The sequence below is a fragment of the Gopherus flavomarginatus genome, chromosome 2, assembly GCF_025201925.1.
Source record: "Gopherus flavomarginatus isolate rGopFla2 chromosome 2, rGopFla2.mat.asm, whole genome shotgun sequence".
In the NCBI taxonomy this organism is placed as follows: domain Eukaryota; kingdom Metazoa; phylum Chordata; order Testudines; family Testudinidae; genus Gopherus; species Gopherus flavomarginatus.
In genome coordinates this window covers 209,481,015-209,496,517 of record NC_066618.1, presented here as the reverse complement: position 1 = coordinate 209,496,517, position 15,503 = coordinate 209,481,015, and the positions used below count along the sequence as shown (strand labels likewise).

Genomic DNA, 15,503 nt, shown 5'->3' with positions numbered 1-15,503 from the left:
CAGTATGCACATTTATTTAAGCAGTTATAACTTAGCCTATATTCATTCAGATTCTTAATTTTTATATACTTATGATGTTAGAAAATGAATGATTCATTTTTTGTTTTCTATATTCTGAATAAATTTTACTTATTTGTGTCAAGTTGTATTTGGATAGAAATTGGAATTCAATTAAAATGCATGAAAATTGCATTTTAAAATAGTTTTTTAGTTAAATGAAACTACCTTAAATACGTTGGATACTTTCCCCCCCGTACGTAAGTTTATCAAAGCATGTTTTGCATTTAAAATTAATATTTATTAAACAAAGGAAATTTGTTAGTAGCTAGTGAATTGAACTCCTTGTGGTCCTTTGGGATTTTAGAACTAGTAGATCTCATTCTTTCAGACCCTGTTTTTATTCATAGATAGGAAAAGGAAAACCAGCTTTCCCGCTTTTTCAACTCCCAAGCATTTTCTCAACCCTGAAGTGAACTAATCATTGAACAGAACTAGCTGAATAAACTGAAATGGAGAAAATATTCTCTCTGCACTTGCAGAAGAGGCTACTGCTGTCAAACGCCAGTCTAATACTTCAACAAACTATGGTTCCACATGCTTAGCCAGTGACTTCCTCTAGTTCAGTGGTTTTTCTTTCTTTAAAACTTCAGCAGTAAACACTTACTACTTGGATATTTTTAAATTCAATTTTAAATGACATTAATAGATTATAGTTAGTTTTGGCCTTAACGTATTGTCATAATTTCTAATTTAAATTTGAATAGACTTATTTTCTAACAGAAAAACGTATTTAATTTAAATTTTAAAAGATATTATTTTAACCATAGATTTTTATCCACTTTGCTTATAATACACGGGTTCTGTGCCTGCAAGCCTTTAATAATGTGAATCAGGTTTTCAGGATCTGGTCGTGAAGGGAAGGGAAGGTGGGAAGCTAGTGTCACTATAGGGACAGAGCTATGGTTGTAATGGTAATGTAAATGCATTTCCCATACTTTAAAATATTTGACTTTTCTTTTGCTAGTTTTCCAAGAAATATTAAAAGACTAATTCAAGCTGACTTGGCTATGAGCATGAATTAAAATGAGAATTAATTGAAGTGCTGATAAAATGCAACATATTCAGTTAGGGAAGTGTCTGCCACAGGAATGAGTGTGAGAGCCAATTTTACTTAAAGTGGTGATGCTTCCCAACCAAATGTAGGATTTTTGGACTGGCCGTCCCTATTTACTTAATCTGAGGGTTTCTTTCATGTTTTTTTCTTATTTTATTTCATTTTATTTTACTTTACTTTTCCTTTTATTATTTGTAGATCATTGCCACTTTCAGATCTTTGTTCACTAAATGGGTTAGTATAGGAGTCGGCAACCTTTGAGAAGTGGCATGCCAAGTCTTCAGTAATTTAAAGTTTCGCGTCCCAGTAAGACATTTTACATTTACAGGGACCCCCGACAGAACCCCAGACTGGCAGCGGACTGAGCAGGGCTGGTGGCAGGGACCCTGGCTGGCAGGGGCCGGCGGATGGAACCCCAGGCTGGCAGTGGGCTTAGCAGCTCAGAGCACTGCTGGTCTGAGGTTCCGTCTGCCACCTGCGCTGCTAGTCTGGGGTTCCATCCGCTGGCACCTGCCAGCCGGGGTCCCGGCCCCACTCAGCCTGCTGCTGGCCAGGGTTCCGTTCACCCAGGCCAGCAGTGGGCTGAGCGGGGCCGGCAGCCGAGACCCCGGCTGGCAAGGGGTCGATAGCCAGAACCCCAGACCGGCGGGAGGTTGAGCGGCTCAGCCAGCTGATGGTCTGGAGTTCTGGCTGCTGGCTCCTGCCAGCCAGGGTCCTGGCCGTTGGCCCCACTCAGCCCGCTGCCAGCCTAGGATTCCGTTCACCCGGGCATGCAGTGGGCTGAGCGGGGTCGGTGGCCAGAACGAACCTTGGCTGGCAGCAGCATGCCAGTAAAAATCATCTCACATGCCACCTTTGGCACGCATGCTGTAGGTTGCCGACCCCTGGATTAGTATGTCAGCCAGCTGAACACGAGAAAGCAAGCAGCTAAGCAGACATTCTCTTCCCAACTACCTGAATTCCTTCCATCTTCCTGCCCCTACTGATCTAATTAAGAAGGCAAAGAGGTTACCAGTTACTGTACATGGCGGAGTATGGTCCTGAGCTTAATGGTATGAGGAGGAGGTCTGAGCAGGCAGGTTTAGAGAGAGGAACTGGTAAGGCAGACGATGCCACCATGAAAGATTATACTTCCTGCTAGTATTGTTAGAGGATTGCTTTCTGCATTTAATCCATTGCTTGTACTGGGCCTTTAAGGAGGCGAGACAGAGGGGAGAATTTGTTTAGCAGGAGTGTGTTGAGTTCTTTTTGTTCTGCTGTGTGACATCCTCAGAGCAACCTACAGACAGCTGCAGCAGCACAGGAGCCAGCAAACAGAGCTGTAAACAGGGGAGTTTCAGTGGGAGTTCTGTTGGAGGCGCAGGTTTGTGTAGTTTGTAGTTTGTGGATTGTATTGTGTTGTGTGTGTGTGTGTGGAGGCTGCTAGGGGCAGTGTGCTGGGAGAGCAGCGGAGCCCTGATTGGGGGCGAGGCTTACCTGATTAGGGGTCCTATATAAGGAGCCAGCCAGTCAGGCAGCAGCACAGGAGCCAGCAAACAGAGCTGTAAACAGGGGAGTTTCAGTGGGAGTTTCCAGGGGGAGGTTGTAGGGGAGACTAAGACAGAGGAACCGACAAACAAGTCAAGCGATAGGGTGGTGGTCTGGTGCCTGCTGGGGGCTTGTGTTGTGTTGACTACCAGGTGTCAGGTGGGAAGGCCATGACTGATACAGAGGCAGCAGTGAAAGACACAATGAGGATGACTGGATGTGGAAGCTGCGGCATGTACATGATCCTGGAGGGGGCGCCTGAAAAGAGCTTTGTCTGCATGAAGTGCCGCCTGATAGAGCTGATGGAAGAGAAGATCCGAGGACTGGAGATGCAGGTGCAAACTCTGGTTGAGTTCAGAAGGGGGTTTGAGCAGACGATGGAACACAGACACGAGGGGGCTGAAGGGATAAGCTCAGATGTGCAGATGGAAGCAGGACCAAAGAATTCAGAGGAGACACTGCTGGGAGAGGAAAGTGGACGGTGGAAGCATGTGACTAAGAGAACCAAGCAGAAGAAAAGACTGGCCAGTGAAGGAGAAATAGAACTCAGGAACAGGTTTGCAGAGTTGGAAAATGAAGAAGGGGCACAGCAGGTGGTCGCTGAAGGAGAGAGTGCAAGGAAAAAGAGAAGAGCTGATAGTCCTGCAAGAGGAGAGGAGGAGTCAATGGAGGCAACACCAAATATAAGACCCAGGAGGATTGCAAGGGGGAATAGGAATCGAGAGGACTTGCAGCTGGTGGGTGCGGGAGATAGACCGGAGAAGCGCACTGTCACCAGGAAAAGGCAGGTCTACGTGATTGAGGACTCCTTACTGAGAAGAATAGACAGGCCTGTGACTAGAGCTGATTGGGAGAACAGAAGGGTGTGCTATATGCCGGGTGCTAAGATACAGGATGTGGACCTGAGGCTGAAAAGGATACTAGCGGCAGCGGGGAAGAACCCGTTGATTGTCCTTCATGTGGGAACGAATGATACGGCTAGATACTCTCTGGAATGTATCAAGGGAGACTATGCCAGACTGGGGAAGACGCTTAAGGAAATTGAGGCTCAAGTGATCTTCAGTGGGATTCTGCCGGTTCCTAGAGAAGGGCGACAAAGGTGTGACAAGATTATGGCGATCAACAGATGGCTCAGGCAGTGGTGCTATAAGGAGGGCTTTGGGATGTACGGCCATTGGGAAGCATTTACGGACAGAAGACTGTTCTCTCGGGATGGACTTCACCTGAGCAAGGAGGGAAATAGACTTCTAGGATGGAGGCTCGCCGACCTGATTAAGAGAGCTTTAAACTAGAAATTTGGGGGAGATGGTTGGGAGATGTTTGGGAGATCTCCACGCCAGAATTTAACCTTGAGAGGGAAGTAAACAAAGTAAGAGGGGATACAGCCATGGACAGAAGAATTGGCATAAGGAGGAAGGGTAGTGTAGATAACAGACTAATAGGTGATGTTGGTGGTAGAATGTCCATGCCTAACAGGGTACAGAATGTGAGTGAAGCCAAACGGCAAAAATTAAGATGTCTGTACAATAATGCGAGGAGCCTAGGGAACAAAATGGAGGAACTAGTGCTACTGGTGCAGGAAGTGAAACCGGATATTATAGGGATAACAGAAACGTGGTGGAATAGTAGTCATGACTGGAGTACAGGTATTGAAGGCTATGTGCTGTTTAGGAAAGATAGAAATAAAGGCAAAGGTGGTGGAGTAGCATTGTACATCAATGAGGAGGTTAACTGTAAAGAAATAAGAAGTGATGGAATGGACAAGACAGAGTCCGTCTGGGCAAAAATCACACTGGGAAAGAAAGCTACTAGAGCCTCCCCTGAGATAGTGCTTGGGGTGTGCTACAGACCGCCGGGATCTGATTTGGATATGGATAGAGACCTCTTTAATGTTTTTAAGGAAGTAAACACAAATGGGAAATGTGTGATCATGGGAGACATTAACTTCCCAGATATAGACTGGAGGACATGTGCTAGCAAAACTAGTAGGGATCAGATTTTTCTGGATGTGATAGCTGATGGATTCCTTCACCAAGTAGTTGAAGAACCAACAAGAGGGGATGCCATTTTAGATTTGGTTTTGGTGAGCAGTGAGGACCTCATAGAAGAAATGGTTGTAGGGGACAACCTTGGTTCGAGTGATCATGAGCTAATTCAGTTCAAACTAGATGGAAGGATAAACAAAAATAGATCTGGGACTAGGGTTTTTTATTTCAAAACGGCTAACTTTAAAGAATTAAGGAAATTAGTTAGGGAAGTGGATTGGACTGAAGAACTTGTGGATCTAAATGCGGAAGAGGCCTGGAATTACTTTAAGTCGCAGCTGCAGAAACTATCGGAAGCCTGCATCCTAAGAAAGGGGAAAAAAACCATAGGCAGGAGACCGAGCTGGATGAGCAAGCATCTCAGAGAGGTGATTAAGAAAAAGCAGAAAGCCTACAAGGAGTATCTTAGTGAGGTCAGAACATGTAGGGATAAAGTGAGAAAGGCTAAAAGCCAAGTAGAGTTGAACCTTGCAAAGGGAATTAAAACCAATAGTAAAAGGTTCTATAGCCATATAAATAAGAAGAAAACAAAGAGAGAAAAAGTGGGACCACTACACACTGAGGATGGAAAGGAGGTTAAGGATAACCTAGGCATGGCCCAATATCTAAATAAGTACTTTGCCTCAGTCTTAAAAAAGGCTAATGGGGAGCTTAGGGGTAATGGAAGGATGACAAACGGGAATGAGGATATGGAGGTGGATATTACCACATCTGAGGTAGAAGCCATACTTGAACAGCTTAATGGGACAAAATCGGAGGGCCCGGACAATCTTCATCCATGAATATTAAAGGAACTGGTGCATGAAATTGCAAGCCTGTTAGTGAGAATTTTTAATGAATCAGTAAACTCAGGGGTTGTACCGTATGACTGGAGAATTGCTAACGTAGTTCCTATCTTTAAGAAAGGGAGAAAGAGTGATCCGAGTAACTATAGGCCTGTTAGTTTGACATCTGTAGTATGTAAGGTCTTGGAAAAAATTTTGAAGGAGAAAGTAGTTAAGGACATTGAGGTCAATGGTAATTGGGACAAAGTACAACATGGTTTTACTAAAGGTAGATCGTGCCAAACCAACCTGATCTCCTTCTTTGAGAAGGTGACAGACTATTTAGACAAAGGAAATGCGGTAGACCTAATTTACCTCGATTTCAGTAAGGCATTTGACACGGTTCCACATGCAGAATTATTAGTCAAATTGGAAAAGATGGGGATCAATATGAGAATTGAAAGGTGGATAAGGAACTGGTTAAAGGAGAGACTACAACGGGTCGTACTGAAGGGTGAACTGTCAGGCTGGAAGGAGGTTACTAGTGGAGTTCCTCAAGGATCGGTTCTGGGACCAAGCTTATTTAACCTTTTTATTATCGACCTTGGCACAAAAAGCGGGAATGTGCTAATAAAGTTCGCGGATGACACAAAGCTGGAGGGTATTGCTATCACGGAGAAGGACCGGGATATCACACAGGAAGATCTGGACGACCTTGTAAACTGGAGTAATAGTAATAGGATGAAATTTAATAGTGAAAAGTGCAAGGTCATGCACTTAGGGATTAATAATAAGAACTTTAGATATAGATTGGGGATGCATCAGTTGGAAGCAACAGAGGAGGAGAAGGACCTTGGGGTATTGGTAGATCACAGGATGACTATGAGCCGCCAATGTGATATGGCCGTGAAAAAAGCTAATGCGGTTTTAGGATGCATCAGGCGAAGTATTTCCAGCAAAGATAAGGAGGTGTTAGTACCGTTATATAAGGCGCTGGTGAGCCCCCACCTGGAATACTGTGTGCAGTTCTGGTCTCCCATGTTTAAGAAGGATGAATTCAAACTGGAACAGGTTCAGAGACGGGCTACTAGGATGATCCGAGGAATGGAAAACCTGTCATATGAAAGGAGACTCAAAGAGCTTGGCTTCTTTAGTCTAGCCAAAAGAAGGGTGAGGGGGGATATGCTTGCTCTTTATAAATATATCAGAGGGATTAATATTAGGGAGAGAGAGGAATTATTTAAGCTTAGTACTAATGTAGATACAAGAACGAATGGGTATAAACTGGACACTAGGAAGTTTAGGCTTGAAATTAGACGAAGGTTTCTAACCATTAGAGGAGTGAAATTCTGGAACAGCCTTCCAAGGGGAGTAGTGGGGGCAAAAGACATATCTGGCTTTAAGATTAAGCTTGATAAGTTTATGGAAGGAATGGTATGATGGGAGAGCCTAATTTTGGCAATTGATCTTTGATTATCGCCAGATAAGTATGCCCAGTGGTTGGTGATGGGATGTTGGATGGGATGGGATCTGAGTTACTGCAGAGAATTCTTTTCTGAGTGCGGGCTGGTGAGTCTTGCCCACATGCTCAGGGTTTAGCTGATCACCATATTTGGGGTCAGGAGGGAATTTTCCTCCAGGGCAGATTGGCAGAGGCCCTGGAGGTTTTTCGCCTTCCCCTGCAGCGTGGGGCATGGGTCACTTGCTGGTGGATTCTCTGCAGCTTGAGGTCTTCAAACCACAATTTGAAGACTTCAATAACTCAGGCATAGGTTAGGGGTTTGTTATAGAAGTGGATGGGTAGGGTTCTGTGGCCTGCTTTGTGCAGGGGGTCGGACTAGATGATCACATTGGTCCCTTCTGACCCTGGAATCTATGAATCTATGACCCTGCCTTCTAACAATGGCAAATACAATCTTTAAAAAAAGGTAAAGTAAAAGTTAAAAATAAAACAAGGACAAACTACCAAAGATGTGATTAAACACTTGAGGGCTACCTTAGAATTCCAAAGCAAGTTTACAAATAAAAATGATAATTTTACCATCTTAATATACTGAGAGAAGATCAACAGCACATTATCTATATTTACAAAATATTACATGCATTTATAAACATCACTGAGGATAGAAAAATTAAAAATCACATAGAAAGGTGGAAAAAACACTAGTGCAGTTTAGAACTGCATGGTCAGAGGTAATACATCACAAGTTTATTCCCATCTCTATAAAGCTCCGGTGAAGCCACACCTATAATATTCTGTTCAGTCAGAAGAAAGTGGGCAAACAATGGAATTTGAAGAGGAAAGACGAAAAAGACACAGACCAGTGTTCAAATTGGCACAAATAATATTATGTTCTACATTCATGTTTAGGAACTTTAAAAAGTGCTCTGATACTCTGAGCATATGCAGCTCACATTGAAATGAGTGGTAATTTTTAGATGCACAGCACCTTTGGAAGTCAGGCCATTTATTTAGGTGCTTAACTTTAGGCTCTAAATTCAAAATCTTTGATCCTAAATATTAGATAATTCTGCTAAATGTTGACCAAGGGGAAATGCATAGTAAGCTGCACATATTGGAAGAGTAAGGAGGGGAAGGAATTCCTTAAGGTGGGACAAAGGGAGGTAAAATTAGGAGTAATCAGGTGAATTTGAGGGCAGCAGTATTTAGGCAGACTATCAGGAAAAATTTCCTAATAATGAGTTTTGTTAAATAGTAGGATAGTCTCCTGAGGGTAATGAAGCGAATTCCCCATTATTTCAAACTGATGTTTTCAAATTGGATTCTACAAAGCACTAGAAGATATAGCTGGGGACCCTCTTGCACTGGAATTGGGGTACACTAGAGGACCATAAGGAATTTTTCACCTCTTTCTTGATTCTATGAAATATCAAAGTTGTGACTACACATCAGTCTGAAAACAAGTTATTGACTTTGTAGTGTTATTTGTATGATATACTTCTAAAATCTTTAAGTGCTTTATTCATGAGCATATTGTTCCAGTCAGCTGAGAACTATGACAAAACTAGGAGTGCATACCCTCCTGACTGAAATGTACTAAGTATGGCAGCATGACATAGTGTATTTTTTTTCTCCAGCTCACATAAATAATTGAAAATGGTTATTTCTGTCTGTGTGAGATTCTGTACTATAGCTGGCTAGTTTTCAGAATCTTATTAGTGTGCTAATATTTCCAGAGAAAGAAGGCCCAGAGAAGAAGAAAATGAAAAAGGAAACTGGAAGTAAGAAGTCGACTCCAGTTAGCATTCTTTTTGGTTATCCGCTTTCGGAGCGCAAACAGATGGCCCTTCTTATGCAGATGACAGCTAGAGACAACAGTCCAGGTGATAACAACTACCACTGAGTTATTGTCTCTCTCTCTCCCCTCCCTATTAAGCCCTCCTCCACCTGTCAAATTTTTTCTTGTGTTTTCTAAAGCAAGCTTGGATTTAATCAAGCACTCTTCTGAATTTGCAATGCAAAATTCTTCTCATGGAAAATTTCATCTTTGTAGAAAACTGAATTTTCTGTCAAACACTTTGATGGAAAATTCCTGACTATCTTTAGTTATAATATACAAGGGGTTGTTTTTGGGTTACTCTGGTGACTGTAATTATGAATATCCCATTTTTGAGTACTCCATCTCTCAACTGTTACATTTACATTGGGTTTGGTTTTGGGGGTTTTTTTTGGGGAGGCGGGGGAAATTGCACTTAATATATTCTTACTAGTTCAGTGAGAGTTGAATTGTACACTAAAGTCCATGGAAGTCTTCATATGAGGTGAAATTATGGCCCCCTTGAAATCAATGACAGAATTCCCATTGACTTAAATAGAGTCAGGATTTTCACCCGGGGGCTGGATCAGCTCCTTAGTGTCTAATGTTGTTTACAGGAATACACTATAAAAATCATCCATCATAGGAGCTGTAATATATTTTTGTTAACATAACAACAATTTAACTTCCATTTTAACATAAGTGTTTATGAAGTTAATACTTTAACAAAGGTAATCTGAAGGTAAATGACTAAATTAACTTTCAGAATTTGGCAGTAGTTGATAAATCAAGTTGTTCTGTTGTGGTTATAACCAGAGCTGTGAAGAGAGAGATATTTCCATTTTGTGTAAGATTTTAATATTTCAAAATTTGGTTTCATTCTGATTTGGAAAAGAAATAAAAAATTTCAAAATTCTCCATGAAAGGGGATCCTGGAGCATCTGGTTCAGGAGCAGACTTTCTAGCTGGCTTCCCTGAAGCTGTGGACTCCAGAAGCCCTGGGGTCCTCAGCTCCAGGGCAGGCTGGCTGGCTACCTGGGAGCCACAGACCCCGAGAGCCTGGGCTGTTGAGAAGCCAGGAGCTTGGCAGCAGGTGCTTCCAGGGCTTCCCAGCTCCCTATCTGCCTAACTAGTGAGTTGCTGAGGAGCCTCAGCGCTTGGGAGCCAAGGCTTCCAGACTTGTAGGCTCTCAGCTGCCCAGCAGACAGGCTCCTGAATACCCAGGAACCTGGAAGCCTCCCCAAGCTGCCAAAGAGTTGCGTGGGGAAGCTAGTGCCTTTTCCACTCAGCTTCTCCAGAACACTTCATCCTGTGCTCAGAGTACACTTTATCCAGTTCTCTGGAATTCAAGTAATTAGTTCAACTCTGGATTCGTCACAGGTTTCTTTATTGGCATACAGTCAAACTACACTTGAATTGATCTGGCTCGAGTATAGGGGATGGGGACAGGTTATGCCACACATCCAATTTACATAATCATGAATCAGCTTACATACATACTTACAGGTAGTAAGTTGGTTAACACATTGTATCACACACTTTGATTGGTTACAATAATTAGTAGCCCAAACTATGTACACATCATGAACTGTTCACAAGCTGCAAAATATGGCAGTAAGCAAAGCTGCAGCTGCAAGCTTATCACACATTACTCTTCTTGCAGTGTATTTATCTAACTACATGTTATTTACAAGGCCACTTATAAGTTTATGCTTTGTACAGTGTTAACCTCTGTTTCCTTACTTCCTTTCCTTACTACTTCTTATGTTGTTCATGCAAGGCCTACAGTTGGCAAGAAATTGGGCAGGTTTCCACTAAAAATCATGGACTGAACAGATGCTGGATTTATGGCTTATTACAACAATTCGAAACCCACTAACCCTCTCTTTTTGTCCTATGAGTGCAGACGTGTTAAAAGGCCACTCTACCTTAAGTAATCCCTTACAATATGTGCTAACTACTTATCCTAAACAAGCTATTCCACCTTGCATTTTGCTCTGATGCTGGGAGTATCTTTCCTAGACCTGAAGAAGAGCTTTGTGTGGCTGGAAAGTTTCTCTGTGTGGCTGGTGTCTCTCATCAACAGAAGTTGGTCCAATAAAAGATATTGCCTCACCCACCTTGTGTTTTCTGTCAGACCTTCACCAAAATTGTCTCCACAGAATGTTTTCTTTGAGTATTGCTGACCATCTTTAATTATAGTCTCATGATTTATGATATTTTCTACTTGAGTAGTACCTTCTGATTATTCTAGAACCATCTGTTATTTCAAATTGGTACATTTTTTCTGTTTTTCTTTTTTTAATTATAAAGGATTTTTACTCATGGAAGATGCTGAATTGACATTCCTGTAACCTGAAAACCACTATATCCACAAAACATCTGTATTTTGGGCAGCAGTTATGCATGCTGTGTCACATTGCCTTACTTTGGGTTCCCATCTCTGTTGTTGAGAGGATAGTTCAGTGTCCATATACATTCAATTCTTCACCTCTCTGCTTAGAGACAGTGAGAAGATTTTGGTGAAGTAGACTTAGGGCCAGATTTTTGAAAGTATTTAGGTGCCTATGGAATTTTCAAAAGTGCCCAAGAAGCTTAGGTACTTTTGAAAGTCCCACCAGGCATCTGTCTGCACCTTTAGACCTTTGAAATAAATACCTTTGAAAATCTGGCACGTAGCAATTTGTTTGGCCTTACTGGGCTAATTTGCTACATGTAGACCATTGAATAGTCATCAATTGGTAACAACTTAGTAAAATCACCTCTCATGGGAAATGGAGCCTTAGGTTGCTCTAAAAAGAGGCAGTGCTGAAGTTTTTTGAACAATATTACTAAACTCAGATATCGAATTCATCCAGTCCTATATTATCATGAAATCTACTTGCAAGGAAGTGAGAGACTGTAGCAAATAGGAAGCCTTTGTACACCCCCTTTACCTTTGCTACATAACAAGGGAATATTGTGTTCCTGAAGGGATTACAGCAGGGGTGGGCAAACTTTTTGGCCCAAGGGCCACATCTGGGTGGGGAAATTGCATGCAGGGCCATGAATGTAGGGCTGGGGCATGGGGTTGGAGTGCAGGGTATGGGAGCGGGAGTGGTGTGCAGGAAGGGGCTCAGGGCAAGGGGGTTGAGGCACAGGAGGGGTGCAGGGTGTGGCAGGGGGCTCAGGTGTAGGAGGGGTGCGGGTTGTGGCAGGGGGCTCAAGGCAGGGGGTTGTAGTTAGGGGTGGAGGAGGGATTTGGGGTGCAGGCTCTGGCCTGGCGTCGCTTACCTTAAGTGGCTCTGGGGTGGCAGCAGCTGCGCTAAGGCAGGATCCCTGCTTGCCCTGGCCTCATGCCACTCCCGGAAGCAGCCAGCTTCACGTTGCTGCGGCCCCTGGGGGAGGGGATGGCAGAGGGCTCTGCGCACTGCCCGCGACTGCAAGTACCTCCCCCAAAGCTCCTATTGGCCGCAGTTCCCTGTTCCCAGCCAATGGGAGCTGTTGGAAGCAGTGCCTGCAGGCAAGGGCAGCGCGTGGAGCACTCTGCCCCCCTCTCCGTGGGGCCGCAGGGATGTGGTGCTGGCTGCTTCTGGGAGTGGTGCAAGGCCAGGGCAGGCAGGGAGCCTGCCTTAGCCCTGTGGCACCACAGGGGTGGCAATCCCATGGGCCAGATGTGGCCCACGGGCCATAGTTTGTCCACCCCTGGATTACAGGATATTTCCATAAACTATAGAATCTATTAAAAGACATGAGCAATTGTGAACACTGAAATTTGAAGATAGTGAGAAAATAAAATAAAGCAAAAATTATCCGGCTACGAAATTTATACTGACTATTTTAAAACTTATTTTGTAGATTCCAACCTGCATCAGCCTTTACAGACAACACCAACACAAAAGAAAACACCAAGCTCCTCATCAAGACAAAAAGACAAAGTTAATAAAAGAAATGAAAGAGGAGAAACTCCTTTACATATGGCAGCCATCCGAGGGGATGTTAAACAAGTTAAAGAATTAATCAGCCTAGGTGCAAATGTGAATGTAAAAGATTTTGCAGGTAAGGTTGATATGCCTACATTTCATTAAAAGTCAGAGTTAGTTCCGAACTTGTTACTAGAGGTCAGACTTAATTCCTATTTAAATCTGATGTGAATTAATCCTGTAACTTAAAAATAATTACCAGAGGTCTCTCAACTTGTGCTATAGTGGTTGTGAATGCAGCTGGGGTAGTTGGTGGGTGAGGTTGGGTTTGTGTATATTTTTTTTTAATTATTAATACGAGCATCCAGAGGCCCCAGTTTTGATCAGGACCCTGTTATGCTATGCATTGTCTAAAACTAGGGATATATTTTTGAAGAACTTCTAATTGAAGATTATGAGCAATATATGATGGGGTGATAAGAGAGAGACCAGCAACTTATACCATTTTTATTTATTTATACTCTCTCTCTCAAACTTGTTGGTTTTTAGATAGTTTTTTTTATTACACTAAAAAGAGACTTTCCTTACCTGCTTCTGAGTCACTTGTCTCATTCAACATTGGCCGGTTTTTTTGTTGACATCATGGTAGAAATGGGCCATGGAAGGGTATTTGAAGGAGGAGAGAGTAGTATCTTTACAGATCAGTTCAATGAGGCTGTTTTGTACACAAGTGGCAAAGTGGAAGAAAGCACAATGATATTTGTAAGAGGCTGATGGCATTATTGGTGAGGCAGAACAGTAGGTAACATTTCATCAGCTTTGTCTTTATTGCTGATTACAGCTACTATTAAAATTTTGAATTTCAGTAGCACCTAGGAGCCCTAGTCATGGACCAGGACCCCATTGTACCAGGCATTGTACAACCACAGAACCAAAAGACGATCCCTGCTCCTTATCTGAGTATAAGACAAGAGACAATAGATGGATATAGGCAGATGGGAGCATAAGGAAAAAATGGTCAGCATGACAGGCAGTGGTTGTATCATACCTGCAGCCTAGTTGTTGGGGATTACAAAGAAACAGTTGGTTTTGGTCAGCATGATCATCAAGTGGTCTTAGCACACCAGTAGCCTAGTGCTTGTCATGGTTTTGTAGGCCTCGTGGAAAAGGAGAGTTTTAAGGAGGACAATGTGTTAGTTTTGCAGATGTTTATGGAGATCTTTTCCAAGCATAAGGGCCAATGTGGGAGAGAGCACAAAGATGCTTGTTGGAAAATGTACCAAGTGGATGATGGAGGCTGGTATTGGCTGATCAGAAACAGGATTTGGCATCTCAGTAGTGAGTGAGAGATGATATGTAGAGTGGGGATAGGCCAGAAAGGGCCTTGAAAGTGAAGACAAGCTGCATATGTTTGTTGCAGTAGAGAGGAAGGAGCCAGTGGGGGGATGCAAAGAGAGAGGTGTGATGTGGTCAAAGCAATGGGCTAGGAAAATGATCCATGAAGCAGCATTCTGGTGGATATAAACTGGACAAGATTTTATCTCTTAAGGACAGAGAGTGGATGTTGCAGTAATCAAAATCAAGAGATGCCTGGGTAAGAGCTTTAGTTGTGTGGATGGACATGAAAGGTCGTATGTTAGAGACGTTTTGCAGAAAATCTGCAAGATTTAGATTTTTGCCTAGATGTGAGAACCTATATAGAGCTCTGAGTCAAAGATGATACCTGGATTACAAGCTAGAGTGATGAGCAGGATGGTGGTGTTGTCCAGAATGATCGGGAAACGAGATGGTGAGGTGAACTTTAGGGTGGAGGAAGATGAAGTTATGTTTTAGCCATGTTGATATTGAGCTGACAGCTAGACATCCACTAATTGATGTCTGACAGACAAGGTGAAAATATAATTTGAACAAGAGAGAGGTGTGGAGGAGAAAGGGAGATGCGAGAGTCATCAGCATAGTAACAGTAGCTGAATTTGTGTTTGCCAGTGAGGTTACCCAGTGATAAGGTGTAGAGGAGACTAGAAGAGGCCAAGGACAGAGCCTTGTGGAACTTTCTCAGAAAGTTGGATGAGGGTTGAGGAGGATCCTCTGGTGGACATGCTGATGAAGTGATAATTAAAGGGGTAGGAGGAGAATCAGGGCAGGGCAGACTCACAGAAGCCAAGGCAGGCTGAGATTTTGAGAGAAGCATGGGCAACAGTGTCACAGGCAGCTGAAAAGTCAAGGAGACTGAGGATGGAGCACTGGTTTTGACCGTTGGCCAAGAAAAGATTATTAGAGATTTTTCTGAGAACAGTTTAGGGGGAGGGCAGTGGGTGGAAACCATATTGGACAGGGTCTAGGTTTGATTTGGAACAGCGGAACTGAATACAGCAATTGTAAACAATGGATGCAGTGATCTTATAGATGAAAGGGAGAAGGGAAATGGAGCGGTAGTTGGAGAGGCAAATCAAGTTGGCAAAGGATGTTTGTTTTTTTTAAGATGGGGTGATTAAAGCATGCTTGTATTATAAGGGGAAAGATCCAGAGGAGAGTGAGAAGTTAAGGAGAAGAGAAAGGGAGGAGGTGAGAATGGGTGCAAGTCTCAGGAGACAGAATGGGGTCACTGAGGCAAGTGAAGGTGTTAGGAGCAATGCAGATGAGAAATGTCCATTTCTGACAAGGAAGGAGGAATAGAGAGCTGTAGGAGGAGAAAGGGAAGGTCAGATATCTTGCCAGTTTTATGTTGGAAGAAATCTACAAGATTCTGTGTGGGAAGAAAAGTGGAACCACTAGGAAAGGAGAGAGTCAACGTAGGCAAAAAGGTGGCTGCAGACATGAGATTCATTTACGTTAGAGAAGTAGTGTTATTTAGTTAGGCAAATAGCAGAACT

At 43.0% G+C, this 15,503-nt stretch overlaps 1 protein-coding gene across 4 annotated transcripts in view; it reads left to right on the top strand.

Moving 5' to 3' along the window:
• Positions 1-15,503, top strand: part of ANKRD12 (ankyrin repeat domain 12) — a 128,471-nt gene that overhangs the window by 60,926 nt on the left and 52,042 nt on the right. For all 4 annotated transcript variants that reach the window (XM_050942090.1, XM_050942088.1, XM_050942089.1 and 1 more), the window contains 2 exons: positions 8,649-8,795; positions 12,566-12,766. In XM_050942090.1, coding sequence (XP_050798047.1) covers positions 8,649-8,795; positions 12,566-12,766 — 348 coding nt within the window. The remainder of the gene's footprint in view (positions 1-8,648; positions 8,796-12,565; positions 12,767-15,503) is intronic.